The 14,871-nt window shown below is 39.8% G+C and overlaps 1 protein-coding gene across 1 annotated transcript in view; it reads left to right on the top strand.

Annotated features, from left to right (window-relative positions):
* Window positions 1-3,516: 3,516 nt before the first annotated feature.
* Window positions 3,517-14,871, top strand: part of colec12 (collectin sub-family member 12) — a 205,021-nt gene continuing 193,666 nt past the window's right edge. Inside the window, exons 1-2 of the mRNA XM_043688229.2 lie at window positions 3,517-4,178; window positions 14,344-14,394. Of these exons, the coding sequence (XP_043544164.1) occupies window positions 4,151-4,178; window positions 14,344-14,394 (79 nt within the window). The 5' untranslated portion in view covers window positions 3,517-4,150. The remainder of the gene's footprint in view (window positions 4,179-14,343; window positions 14,395-14,871) is intronic.

Here is a 14,871-nt window from a genome sequence, read left to right as displayed (position 1 = left end):
TTCACGTACTTATCCAAATGTCTTTTAAACCCTGTAATTGTACCCACATCCAACACTTCCTCAGGAAGTTCATTCCACATGTGAACCATCCTTTGTGTAAAAACATTGCATCTCGTGTCTTATATAAATCTTTCTCCTCTCACCTTAAAAATATGGCCACAATCTTGAAATCCCCCATCCTCGGAAAAGGCAACCACCATTAACTCTATTGGTATGCCTCATTATTTGATACACTTCTTTGCTCCAGTAAAAAACATCAAAGAAAGTACCTGCATCCCTAGATCCCGCTATTCTACAATACTACTCAAGACCTAATCATTAATTATATAAGCCCTACCCTTGTTTCTTGCACCAAAATGCTATACTTCACAATTATTCAGATTGAACTCCATCTGCATTCTTCAGCCCATTGACCTATTTGATCAAGATCACCCTTTGTAATCTTAGAAAACCTTCTTCACTGTCAACCTTGCCACTAATTTTGGTGTTGTCTGCAAAATTACTAACGATTACTTCTATATTCTCATCCAAAACATTTACATAAATGACAAACAAAAGAGGACCCAGAACTGATCCCTGTGAAACACTGATGGTGACAGACTTCTAGTCCAAAAAGCAACCGTCACCACTCATCTCTGTCTCCTGCCGTTAAGCCAATTATGCATCCAATTGACAAGCTCCCATGAATCCAGTGTGACCTAACTTTACTAATTGTTGACAGACTATCACTTGTGGCGCCTCTAAAGGGTCAATACTTAGGTACCAGCTGTTCACAATATAGATCAATGCGTTTGGACATGGTTTGAGACCAAATATAATGTTTCCAAATTTGTAGATAATACAAAGCTAAGAAGGAAGGGGTGTCATGTGAAAGATGCAAAGCAGTTCCAGGAGAATTTGGAGAGGTTTAGTGAGTAGGAAAGAACATGGTAATTAGAATATAATGTGGAAGAATGTGAGGTTTTCTGTTTGGGCAGAAGGAACAGATGTGCAGAATATTTCTTAGTTGGTGAGAGATTGGAAAGTATAGATCTGCCAAGGAACCTGGATGAGCATGTCAATACGTTACTGAAGACTAACATGCAGGTGCAACCAGCTATTAGGAAGACTCATGGAATGTAAGCTTTTATCACGAGATTATTTGAGTACAGAAGCTATGAAGTCTCACTTCAGTTCATAGAGGGAATACAGAGAATGCTCACCAGATTTGCTCCAGGATGACGAGACTGTCTTATGAAGAGAGATTGGGTAAAATGAGCTTGTATTCTCTAGCGGTTCAAAGAATGAGAGGTGAAATACTTAAAGGATAGACAGGGTCAACGCAGGCACAAAGTTGGTCAAGGTTAGAGTGGTGCTGGAATTGCACAGCAGGTCAGGCAGCATCCGAGGAGCAGGAAAATCGACATTTCGGGCAGGAGCCCTTAATGAGGAATCAGTGTTTCCCATGGTTGGGGAGCTTAGAACCAGGGGACACAACTTAAAAATAATAGGGATGCCGATATGAAGATATATTTATTTTCTCAACGCATTGTGAATCTTTGGAATCCTCAACCACAGAGCACTGTGGAAGCTAGTCTTCGAGTATATTTTTTAAAAAGCGTTTTATAGAGTTCCAGTTACCAATAGTGCAAAGGATCATTAGGCAAGTAAGGGTAAAAGGCATCAAAATGTCCTATCAACTGTAATCATAAATGATGGAGCAGGCTGGATGGGCCAGCTCCTATTTTTCTTTGACCAACCACTCAAATTCACCTTCAGGAATTTGTTTCAATGATCAATCAGTCTGTGACCATAACAACAACCTCTTGCATCAGGACATCACTATCCTAACCACTGCCATTGAATATTTCACACTCCAACATTTCACATTATCTCTGTTCTTCACTATAACTTTCAAAGTACAAGGATAGATTCTCAGTGTCACAGAATATCCATGATAGGTGGCTACTTAACTGTTCATTAGAAGTTTTAGACAGAATTACAGAGATAATACGATGACAAAGAAAACTGGAAAGACTCAGCAGGTCAGGCAGCATTAGTGGAGACAAATTGAATTAATGTTTCAAGTTTCTGAGCTTTTACCAGGAAAGGACATTGACCTAAAACATTAAGTCCATTTCTCTCCACAGCTACTTTCTCACCCGCTGAGATTTTCCAGCTTGTTTTGTTCTTATTCTGCAAAAAAAACTGCAAGAATTTCAATTTTCCAAGGCCTAAAATGGTTGAAACACCCTAAAGGTTATACCTTCCTCTTACAGGTATAACTGTTTTTAAGGAGTTAATGTAATTAATAAAATTATTGTCCTGAAAAAATAATTTTGTCAGGTTGGAATGCTAATAAATGATAAATCAATGAGTTTTTAGGCAATTTAAAAAAATATTCTTTTCAAAACTTTTTTAGTTACTATCTTCTCCCCCTGTGTATGTTACAAGCTTTAACTTACTCCATATAAACATTTTTGAAGTGAGTGTATCTCAGTACTGTTTGAAGTCCTTCTGTATGATTTCTGCTGGGAATATTTGATATCATTGCACTAGCTCCAGATATAAATGCCCAGTCAAGGACATTGCAGTCAGCTATTGCGTAGTGCTAGAGGTGAAATTCTGACCAGAGAGATCACAGGAATTCACAGACTTATTTCATGGTCAGTGATAAGTGTCCTCACTTTATTGTTAGCTACAAAATCTGCTGCAGTACCTTTAACGTTTGTGCAAACTACTTCACAAAACAGAAACTTGATGCTCAACCAAGGAACAAGATAAGCGACCAAAAGTCTAGCCGAAGAGGTTTTCAAGAGAATTCTACAGATAAGACTGGAGAAGACTGGAGTTCAGGTTTAAAAATTCAGAGTTTGAGATAAAATGAACAATAACAAAAATGATTTTATGAAAGGAGGAGAGACATATAACTGAGGGGTTTTTGGGAGGGTTATAGGATTGAAAAGTGTTATGAATTTAGGAAAAAGTGAATTTATGGATCTGAACCCCTGATTATACCTGATTTCAGTGGTGTCAAATGTCAAAAACAAATTGACTATTAGAAGATTGTCTTAATTATGTGCTAGAAATGGTTAATGGAATTATAGAATGAACAGAAAAATCCACTTGGTTGTCGCCTGCAGTACCCTTCACTAGAACAATCTAAAGCTATTCCTCAATGTTTGCCTCTCCCTCTATTATTGTTCTGCCTCAATTTTTTATAAATGAGATTGATTTCAAGTCATCAATATTTCTCTTAAGTTGCAATGATCTCTGCGTTACTGCTCCCTGTGGCGAAACATCCCATGTAACAAGATGTGTCTTCCAGCCAATTTCCTCACTGTTCCCAAATTGATGGTTGATTACTACTGACTCCTCACCAATATAACAATAAGTTGAGATCAAAATAGAAAAGCCAAGAAGCTACGTTTGTTTATAATGTACTAAAACAGCAGCGACTAGCAATATATCAGTTTGTTATTCCATCATGATTTGTTTAGACTGTACTCGGGAAGATTTCAAAACCAGTCATAAGGAGCAGGAGAAATGTTTCAACGCAGAACTGCGCGATGCTGCCTCTAAGAGTTTTGCGATGTTTTGCATTTTGAGACCAAATGAAAACCAGATTGCTTGCACTCGTTTCTCTTACGAGTCACGTAACGTGTAATACGAACCGGACATATCACCCGTTGGTATTCGCTCAAGGCAGTACCTGGGGCTCCAGCGGAATTTGCATTCATCCCCATTGTAAACAAATAGGCAGATGATGGAAACACGTGCTGGAGGAGAAGCCTGCAGGCTGGGGACTTCCTTTTGCGTTTTGCATTTTTGTGGTCTGATAGCAGCCAGTGAGTAAAAGCCTCTGCTTGAAACTTTCAAGAATCCAGACACTTTGCTGAATGCAGCTTGCAACTTGAGAGAGACGTTCTTCAAAACCATTCAGGGCTGCTCGCTCTTCCGATGCTGACGGATTTTGAATCATAGCTTGATATATTTTTTTAAAAACTTCAGAAGAAACCCTGAGAACGTGTGTTATGTGGGAACTCTGAATATTGGTTATTCAATTGTAGGGAAAACCAGGTATTTATCATGAAAGCAGCGTAAAGCGTCAAAACACCGGTATCATCTTATTAGCTGACTGGACTGAGGACATTGTTTCCCATTTATTTTAATGAGCCGCTTCGCCGCCAAAATGAAAGGTAGGTTTCAAGTTCGAGCGAAATTTAAATTACTCGAGAAATATCTGATTCCTTCCAGTGTGAAGAATCTTATATTTGATGAGTGCGTTGACGTGTATTGTATCCATGCTGAACAATAAGATACAGTTGTATACACATTCATTTCATTGATTTTGCACACAACTTGTTTTGAATGTTCAAAACATTAAGTATCAACTTACTCTCGTTACGTGATTGGTTTTGTCAACATCAACAAATTGTTTATATGGTCGAACAGACATGAAGGAGTCTTTTGACAATGTTATTTTTTTCCACTGAACTTTGTGGGGGTCCTCATTTCTCGGCGACCTGTTGGGTTTCGGTGATGTTTTTATTCTGTATGGGGGGAGCTGCAGGAGTTATCGATTCATAATTGTCCTCTGAATAATGATGAATGGCCTTTCGCGAGCTGAATTCTCCACATCCCTCAACCGTGTTGTTTACTCGACATTCTGAGAGCAGGCATTTTGACCCGGATTTTGCAATGTCCTTTAATTTGTTTCTCTTTTTTTAAAAAAAAGAACATCTGGTAGTAATTATATGCCAGCGGTCCGAGAGCTGTGTTAAAGTTATTTGGCTGCTTACAGCGACTCCTAAACCTCTCTTCAGTAAATGCACTATCCAGACTTTACAAAGGAAAACATCTATTGAACTCGAGTTGGAAGTGTCCCAGTAGAAACTAGTCCTGCCTCCTTCATGAGCAGCCCCACTTTTATTTTGACTTACCGCTCTTACCTGCTTACTGCCCTTGAGTTGGTGAATTCTTCTTGAATTTACTCATCAAACCGTGAGACTTCTGTTCAGGATCTGTATTGTTTAAATTTACAACCCCAGTAATGTTCAGACTCAATATTGCATTTGAAAGCACGTAGTTATAGAGTCATAGAGTCTTAGAGATGTACAGCACGTAAACAGACACTTAGGTCCAACTCGTCCATGCCAGCCAGATATCCTAAATTAATACTGTCCAGCATTTGGCGCATATCCCTCTAAACCTTCCTAATCATGTACCCATCCCGATGCCTTTTAAATGTTGTTATTGGACCAGATTCCACTACTTCCACTATTCTATTGCCAGGGTCAACAATTTCCTACTATCTACTGGGCGCATTTTTTTCTCTCAGTCTTCTTTATTCCAGGGAACAGAAGACTGAACTTCTCTGACCTATCTTCCTCACCCCTGGAACCACTGGAAAGCCTGATGCTACAATCCTGTAGGGCAGCACCTGGAGACTTCGATGACGCCTCTTGCAATTCTATAAATCTCAGCATTCTTTCTTCTCTGATCATAGAATCGCTACGGTGTGGAAACAGGCCCTTCAGCCCAACAAGTCCACACTGACTCTCCGAAGAGTATCCCACCCAAACCCATTCTCCTATCCCTCTATATTTGCCCCTAATTTGCACCGAACCTGCACATCTTTGGATTGTGGGAGGAATCGGGAAAACACAGACACGGGAGAATATGCAAACTCCACACATGACTTGGAGGTGCCACTGTTGGACTGGGGTGTACAAAGTTAAAAATCACACAACACCAGGTTTATTTGGAAGCAGTAGTTTTCAGAGCGCTGCTCCTTCATCAGATAGTTTTGGAGTATACCACAACCACTTGATGAAGGAGCAGTGCTCCAAAAGCTACTGCTTCCAAACAAGCCTGTTAGACTATAACCTGGTGTTGTGTGATTTTTAACTTTGTAAACTCCACACAGACAGTCTGCCCAAGGCAGGAATCGAACCTAGGTCCCTAGTGGTGTTTGGCAGCAGTGCTAACCACTGAGCCACCATGCCCTCCCTGAAAGCATGTTCATCGGTGCCTTATTGTTTAACCGTCACTGTTTGGATTTGCAGTGGAGTTAGATCAGAGCAATGCCGCTTATTTTAAAATCAATGTAGCCTTGGTCATTGTTCCACTTGAAACTCTCTCTTCCTCCCGAGCCTCCACATACTCCAACTGATACACACTTCCTTCCCCATTGCTCATCTCCGAACAGCCAATTGGCAACGTATAGTCTTGGAAGCAATTTTACTCAGGCTCAACATTTGCTGAGAATGTGCAGTTGCAAAAAGTGTGAGTTTTTATTCTATTTGCGCGAATGTAAATGAATGGTTATGTGACAGCTTTTATAAGAGACTGTAAAACAAATCAAATTGTAACGTGAAACATACAAAATTTCAATGAAAACTTGAATACAAGAGGGGTTTTTCTGGACATTAGAAGTTTTTTTTGTTAATGCTATGGTTAACAACTCCATCACTCTGTAAGCACACTCAATAGTGCCAGTCAAGTTTTCAACGATGTGCAAAACATAGTCTGAATTGGATTGACCGGCAAACAAGTGGAACCCACATTGACAGGGCAATAAATTAACTTTTTGTAAATGGTGGGGGTGGACTGCACAGTGGGACGCAAGTCTCTCTTGATATTTTGACCATTTGTTGTTTTGGTTGTGTGATAAGGCATTGACCCAAGGAATGAAGTTTTGACAAGTTTTTTTTAAAACTCAGTATTACAGGTTTTGGGTAACTAATGTCTAAGCCAGTCTCTTCCACCTGCTCTGTTTCTTCCCAAACAAGAGAGTTTCATTTGAATGTACAGCAATGGGCAAAGAGTTGGAATGTCGTCAACTAACACTGTTCTGTTTCTTTAACTTCATTTTAATTGTCCCTCCCCTAATGTATCAATTGTTGGCTTCTTGATAAACTTGAACCAGATTTGCAGCTGACAGCTGATATACCCTTCAAATTGAATTATGGACAAACTCTTGTAACCACACTTCAGAATCAAATTTGTCAGAGGAAAACAATGAATTGCTAACATATCTGGATTTGAAGTAGAGGTGGTCCTTCAAAGCTGTCTTAACTGAGCTCAAATGAATGACAGATATCAAGTGCCAAGTAACAACCACCTCCAACTCAAGAAAATTAGACGTTCTCCCCTGTACTTTCACTGACATTAACATAGACAAATTTCTCTTACCAACACCCTGGGATTACCATTAACCAGACACTGGAGCAGTCATATAAATATTCAGGTTACATGCACAGGTCAGAAGCTGGAATTCTGTGGCAAACTTGAAACTCACCTCCTGACTTGCTAAAGCCTATCCAATAACAACAAGGCACAAATCACAAGGTGATAGAATATTTTCCACTTTCCTGAATTAGAGTAGCTCCAACAATGCTCAAGAAGCTTGACATTGTCCCGGGCAGAACAGCCTACTTAGTCAGCATCACATCCATCACTATCTTAAACATTCACTCCCACACCACCAATATACAGTGACACTAGTGTGTACCATCCACAGACACAATGCAACAATTCATCAATGTGACAATTAATCAAAATCCATAATTCAATAACACCTTCCAAACCATAAGCACTATCAAATAGAATGACAACAGCAGCAAATACATGAGAACACCACCACTTACAGGTTTCCCTCTAAGCCACACACCATCCAATCTTAGAATGAGACCACTGTTCCTTTATTCTTGCTGGAGTCAAACTCTGGAACTCCTGACCTGACATCACTGTGGATATACCTACACAAGATGGTTGTGTAGTACAGGTAGACAACCCTTTATCCAAAATTTGAAAAGCTGCAAAATCTGAAGGTTTTTCGTGAAGTTTTTTTCTCATTAACAAGGTTATTTCATGTGCAAACAGTTAACTTAACTCCACACCCATGATGTGTGTCACTCAGATGCGACGTGTGGGGGCGTGGCCTAGTATTGGCAGGCCTCAGTTCTGTTTAAGGGCCTGTTTTACTCACAGTGCTTCTGCTGTTTGATAAGATTTTTTAAAAATTTCACTATCAAATCATCACTTATTCTGAAATTCGAAAAATTCTGAATTCCGAAAGTCAGCTGGTCCTGAGCATTTCAGATGAAGGATTATGTACCTGTACTTCAAAAAGAGCAGTTAGGAATTGCAACAGATGCTGGCCTAGCCTGTTACATCCTATGAAAGAATAAATAAAAAAAATAAAGCCATGACCCCCACCCCTCTTCTGCTTTGCAACAGGCAGGAATCCATCACCACGTTTGAATTTCCAATTCCAGCTATTGAGAATTACAATGTAGACTATATGGAGTGCAAAACATTCTTCAGGAATAAATCCCATTTACAGAAGTTCAGTGAGCTTGGGTGTGGGTTGGGTGAGTGATGAAGTTTAGATATCACCAATTTGCACAAAATGCTGCCAAACTAGAGCAGGTGCTTGTAAGCGACACTCTAAATCACCATTAAGGACCATCCTAAGGGTTTAAGTGTTCGAATGTTTGTGGATGTAAAAGGGAAGAACCCCAGCACCAATACCTCCAGACTCCATTAGCCAGAAAGACCTGAAGATTTTGGACACTCCTGGCTTGGATACTGGATTATTTCAGAGGGTTGATTTATGGGCAGCACGGTGGCACAGTAGTTAGCAGTGCTGCCTCACAGTGCCAGAGACCCGGGTTCAATTCCCGCCTCAGGCGACTGTCTGTGTGGAGTTTGCACATTCTTCCCGTGTCTGCGTGGGTTTCCTCCGGGTGCTCCAGTTTCCTCCCACAGTCCAAAAAATTTGCAGGTTAGGTGAATTGGCCATGCTAAATTGCCCATAGTGTTAGGTGAAGGGGTAAATGTAGGGGAATGGGTCTGGGTGGATTACTCTTCAGAGGGTTGGTGTGGACTTGTTGGGCCGAAGGGCCTGTTTCTGAGTTTCCATCATAAGATGTGTGATCAAGGAGTCATCTTGACCTACTTATCATCATGAGCTGATCACTGGGCCACAGTGAAGTGCATTAAACATTCACTCCTTCACTACCAACATACAGTGGCAGCAGTTTGCTGTAGATGAACGACAGGTACCAAAGCTCCTCACGCAGACACTAGTTGGATAACACAACCATTGATTTATGTGTGCTCAGCCTCTTTATCGTGGCATGGATTCACACTATATTCAATGATGGCTCCATGGCACTAGATGTAAATGTGGACTTTCAGTAGCAGGTTTTTTTTCTATAAACATAACCAGTGCAGGAGCTTTGCACTGGAATGGTTCACAGTTTCCCTTGTGGAATCCAAAGAAGGGCATTACATTTTGGTTGTACAATCACTAAGTAAGGCCAAAATGAATCAGGAGGCATATTTTCTAATGAAATTCCAAAGCCCTGTGACAGTTAATGTAATGAGCTATTTGTAGATTTCCCTGTTCATTTTCAATAATTCATTTTGAAACCATGTCCTGGAAATTATTTTCAGTAATGTTAGGGTATTAGCTCTTGCTGGCATGAAACTTTAAGGAAGATTTTGACATTGAAAAATACTGGCAATGATTGGATAGACATGGGAAGACTACTATGAGTCAAGGACTTATGAGGAGGAGGTTGATGTTGATGAATGGCACTAAACACATTTATTTAGTATTTCTTTGTCAACTGGTTTAACAGAAGTGATATTCTGTCGTAAATTAAAGTGTTAACTTTTGATAAACTAACGGAGATGAATGTTTAACAAGCTAGTATGTCATTCACTAACAGTGCCAACAGTAATTTCTAAACTCAATGTAGTTTGACAAGAAACAACGTAGCCTTTCAATGGCTCATCCACATACTGATTGCTTCTTGTTCCTCACCAGCCACATCCCCTGACTTATTCTCCCAGAAAGAGTTCGTTCGATCGTTCTTTCACAATTCCAACTTCCTAGTTATTCATTGGTTCTCAGTTCACCATAACACCTCTAAGCTACTCATTTTCTCAACACATTTCCTACAATAGATGTGCCAGTAAAAAGCGTGACTCTGTCACAGCCTAAACTAAAAGCAGAAAATGAAGAAGAAGATCAACAGCTCTGGTAGCATATGTAGAAGAAAAAACAGAGTTAATAATATGACGTTTCTTTAGAACTGATTGGTCATGGCTGACACTCTAGTGCAATACCACTTTTCAAATGAGACATTAAATTGAGTTCGAACTCTGCCTGACTTATAACATCACATTGCACTATTTTGACGAACAACAGGAAATTATCACTTGTGTCTTGGCCAATATTTAGTCACAAAATATACAGTTTTTTTGTCTCTTAACTAACTGCTGTTGGTGGGATCCTGACATTTTCAAAATAGCTGACCTTTCCTACAATTCACAGTAACTGGACTTCAAAGTAGTTGATTAGCTGAAAATACTTTGACATGTTTGAAAAAGCACTATTTAAATGCAGGTTTTCCTTTCCTTAAATTTTATCAAACATTTGCAGCCTATGCTGTAACCTGCTAATCTGCTTCTTTGTCCGGAATCATCCTGAACATCAAATACAAATCCCAGTATCTTTCTTCATCTACTACCATTTCATTAAACCTTTCTTTACCCATTCTCTTTCCCTTCAGCTCCAACAACATGCTCATCAACCTTTTTGTTCCTAAAATGAAGACAATCAATTCAGCTTCTTCTGTCTCAAACTCCCTTCCTCTGGCCAAACCTGTCATAAGGCCCAAGCTAGCCCTGAAAGTGTTACAAATTCTAATTTCTCCCTTACCATCTTCCATTCCCTCTCCAACCTCAACCTGTCTGTGAAATCCACCTGATGCTGTCTTGAATCGATTCCCACCAACTAACTGCCTTGTTTTCCCTTTGTTGTTCCAATATTCCCTTTACTCAGGTATTCTCCACCTTTCTTTGAAAACTACTGGTGTCAACCCCTGAGAAAGAAACCCTTAACCTCTCAAATACAATTTCTGTTCCTGTTCAAGTGCCATAAATATGTTGTCAGTATTGTAACCAATGCTCATTTTTTCCACATCTATCCTAATCCTTGAATCAGTCTAATCAGGCTTCTGTCTGTAATAGTTCTAATGAAAGTCACAAATGGCATCCTCATACAGATGGTGGTACACCATCACTCCTCATCCTTCTTGACTTCACTTCAATTTTGGATATGAATGGCCACACCATCTTCCTCAAATGCCTCTTTTCTCTTGTCCAGTAGAACTAGATTTGCTTGATTTCATGCTCATCTAATGGACCAGTTACTTATCCTGTTACCTCTATATTCCTTTGAGAATCTATTCTTATCTGAATACCTCTGGCAGCATAATCTGATGACAGGTTCCACCAATAACATGCAGCTGTACCTCTGCACCACCTACCCTGTCTTATCCAATGAACTGCAAAATCCTCCAGTTGAACATAGATAAGACCAATGTTTTTGAACTGCACTACAACTCTGAATATTATTACTAACTAAATCGCTTTTTCTGTCCATTGTATCAGACTGCACACTTGCCATCCTACTTGACCCAGCATTGAGTTAACAGCCCACTATCATTTCCTTCACAAAGAGATCATATTTTGATTTTTATCACATTGGTCATCTCTGTCCATCCTCACTCCATTGTTGAAACTCTCATCCATATCTTTCTGACCACTAGAAATGACTTCTATTATTCCTTTTGAACCACTGAAAGGGTTAATATAGCACAAGTATGTTTGGGCAAACATGGAAGTAAGCAAATTCTGATCAACAAGGCTAAGCACAGCATAAGCATGCCTGAGCATGACCGGGAGAGAATGAATCCTGACCAATAGGGTAGGCAAGCAGCCAAGAGCAAGTTGTGAGCAGACTCTGACTGAGAAACAGATATTCTATCAATTGTTCAAACTTTGCTATAACCATTTGTGCAATTGACGAATCATGTGAACACTAATGTCTCTTGAACGTTGAGATATAAGATACGCCTTAAATGTTCTTTTGTGTATCAGAGGAGAGACGTTGTTCTGTCCTTTGGTTCCCTTGCATGTGCTTGAGTAAAGAAGACCGGTGAAAAAATTACCTCGAATGTCTAGACTGGGTTATTCTTCCAACTTTGCAACATGCCCATTCTACATCTCTCATAAATTACAGGCCATCAAAAGCTTTGCTGCTTCAATTCTATTGTCCATTTATCTATTATCCCTCTGCTTACCAGCTTACTTTATTTCTCAAAGCTCAAATTTAAAATATATTTCTCAGTTGCACCATTGCTCCTTATCTCTGTGACCCTCTCAAGTTGTAAAATCTTCTGAGGAGTGTTTGTTGCTCTGTTTGTGGCATCTGTAAATCGTTAACTCCCCATTGTGGATGTTCTTCAGTTTTCCAGGCAACATCCGAGAATCAGGAGTATAAGCCCTTCATCAGAAATCTGTGTGTGTGTGTGTGTTGCGGGGGGAGCTGAGAGATAAAATAGGAGGAGGTTGGGGCTTGGGGGGAAGGTAGCTTGGAAGGCGATAGGTAGATGCAGGTGTGTGGGGCAGGGGGAAGATGGTGATAGGTCAGAGCAAAAGGTGGATTGGTAGGTGGGAAGGTGGCTAGGATTTGGTGGTGGAGGAGGCCCGTAGCCACCCGATGCCTGGAGGAAGAACTCCTCATCTTCCACCTTGGGACCCTCCAACCACACAGGATCAACATTGATTTCACCAGTTTCCTCATCTCCCCTTCCCCCCACCTCATCCCAGATCCAACCCTCCAACTCGGCCCTGTCCTCTTCAACTTCTCACCTGTCCATCTTTCTTCCCACCTACCACTCCACCTTTTGCTCTGACCTATCACCATCTTCCCCTCCCCCCACACCTGCATCTACCTATCGCCTTCCAAGCTACCTTCCCCCCAAGCTCCAACCCCCTCCTATTTTATCTCTCAGCTCCCCCCGCAACACACACACACACACAGATTTCTGATGAAGGGCTTATGCTCCTGATTCTCGGATGTTGCCTGACCTGCTGTCCTTTTCCAGCACCACACTTTTCAACTAGTTTTCCATAGGGCAACTGCATACATTATTTTCAGTCATACTTTTGGCTGGTGCTGTCAAAAGGACCCTTGGTAAGTTCCTGCTGTGCGTTTCATATTTGGTATGCTGCTGCTACTGTAGCACACACTTGTAGAGATAATTTTTATGATCGTGGATGGAGTGTTGAGCAAGGAGGTTGCTTATCAGGATGGTGTTGAGCTTTTTGATTATTTTTAGAACTGCATTCATCCAGGGAAGTGGAGAATATTTCATCACAGTCCTGACTGGTCAGGGGTCAACCAATCAGAAGTTAAGTTACTCATTGAAGAATTCTCAACTTCTGAACTGCTCTATCGATACATTGTTAATATGGATGGTCTAGTGGTCAACCTCAGGATATGAAGAATGGAAAATTCAGTAATGGTGATACTGTTGAACGACAAGTGGAAGTGGTTAGAATTTCTCTTGATAGATCTAGGCATTGACTGGCAGATGGTGGACAAGGTATCAGCATCTGAGGAGGTGGTATTGAACTTTGTGCAGTTGTCAGTGAACTTTCCCACCTTATGATGGAGCTATGGTTAATGATGAAATAACTGAAAAGGGTTGGGCCCAGGACAGTACCGTGAGGGACTTCTGCATTAATGTCCAAAGGGATGAGATGATTATCTCCAGCAACATAGTTATTTTCCTTTCTGTTTTCCTGTCTAAATTACTATAACCACTGGCGAGTTCTCTCCAGTTTATGTAGGGTTTTTTGTTACTGTCTTGATGTCGAGAACAGTCACCCTCACCTCACCTTTGGAATTCCTTTCTTTTATCCTTACTTCATTTCAAGACTGTAACGTTGCACTGTATCGCAGCTAGCTTATGAATTAAAGTCATTATTGAAACAGTAGACATGAAAAACATATTGCATGAAGGTCTTGTCACGAAGGCACAAGGCAGAAAGTGAAAATATGGAGGCATTTCAGAGAGCAACCCCATAAGGCAATCCTGGTATGAAAGATTGAGGAATTTAAGCTTTTAACCTTAAAGGAGCAATTGAAATATGACCTCGTAAAAGCATTTATAATACTGTAAACTGTATAGAAAAGGTAAATCTGGAAACACTACTTTAAAATAAGCCAGTACAATACGTAAAGAAGACTGGTATTTTTTATGTAAAATACATTGTGATGGAAAAGTCAACCCCTATTAATTTCAGATGTGAGGGAATATGGATGAAGATTATGACTTTTCCTAATAAGGATGCACACAATGTGAACAAGTTGATAATGATTATAGTTAATAATTTGATGTAGAATATAGGAGTCTAGTCTTTACTTTCTTCTATTAGTATTTGTTAATTCCATGCTCCAATTTGTTTCACTAATTGAACTATTTGTTCTAACAGACGACTACAGTGAAGAAGAGGAAGTGCATTCTATGGGTTACAAGAGGTTTGGTGAGTACCAATGACTAATAGGGTTTTCAAAATATAAAAGACCCTTTTGCTAAGGGTTCGTAATTTCACGTAAAGGAAAATCAATGAATTTGTAACAGAATCTCTTTCAGAACAGTTATTTTGAGATGAGTAAAGAAATCTTCATTAGAATAAATCCAGTAAAGTTACCTCTTACGTCAAATGTATCTGGATAGGGAGAAATGGAGTTACATGTGATTTAGGGGTATCACTAAATTACATTTTTAATTCTGAATGAATTCTGTAAACTCTTAATGTTTATAAAGAAAGGTCTCTTTATAAGCAAATTACTTTCAGTCCAAGTATATTTCAGAGTTCAGTATACCTCACAAAAGTGGATAATCCTACAAGTTAATATTTTACATTGTCTATCAAATTTTCTCTCTTGTGATAAGTTTTGGTCTGGAAGGAGTACTGTAAGGAATATTTGTAATGCCTTTAAAACTTCTGTAGAATCTG

This window comes from Chiloscyllium plagiosum, unplaced genomic scaffold (assembly GCF_037043375.1).
Source record: "Chiloscyllium plagiosum isolate Xiang-an unplaced genomic scaffold, Cpla_swu_hap1 HiC_scaffold_4, whole genome shotgun sequence".
NCBI lineage: Eukaryota > Metazoa > Chordata > Chondrichthyes > Orectolobiformes > Hemiscylliidae > Chiloscyllium > Chiloscyllium plagiosum.
Note: the sequence above shows the minus strand (reverse complement) of the source record. Positions and strands in the feature narration are given on the sequence as shown.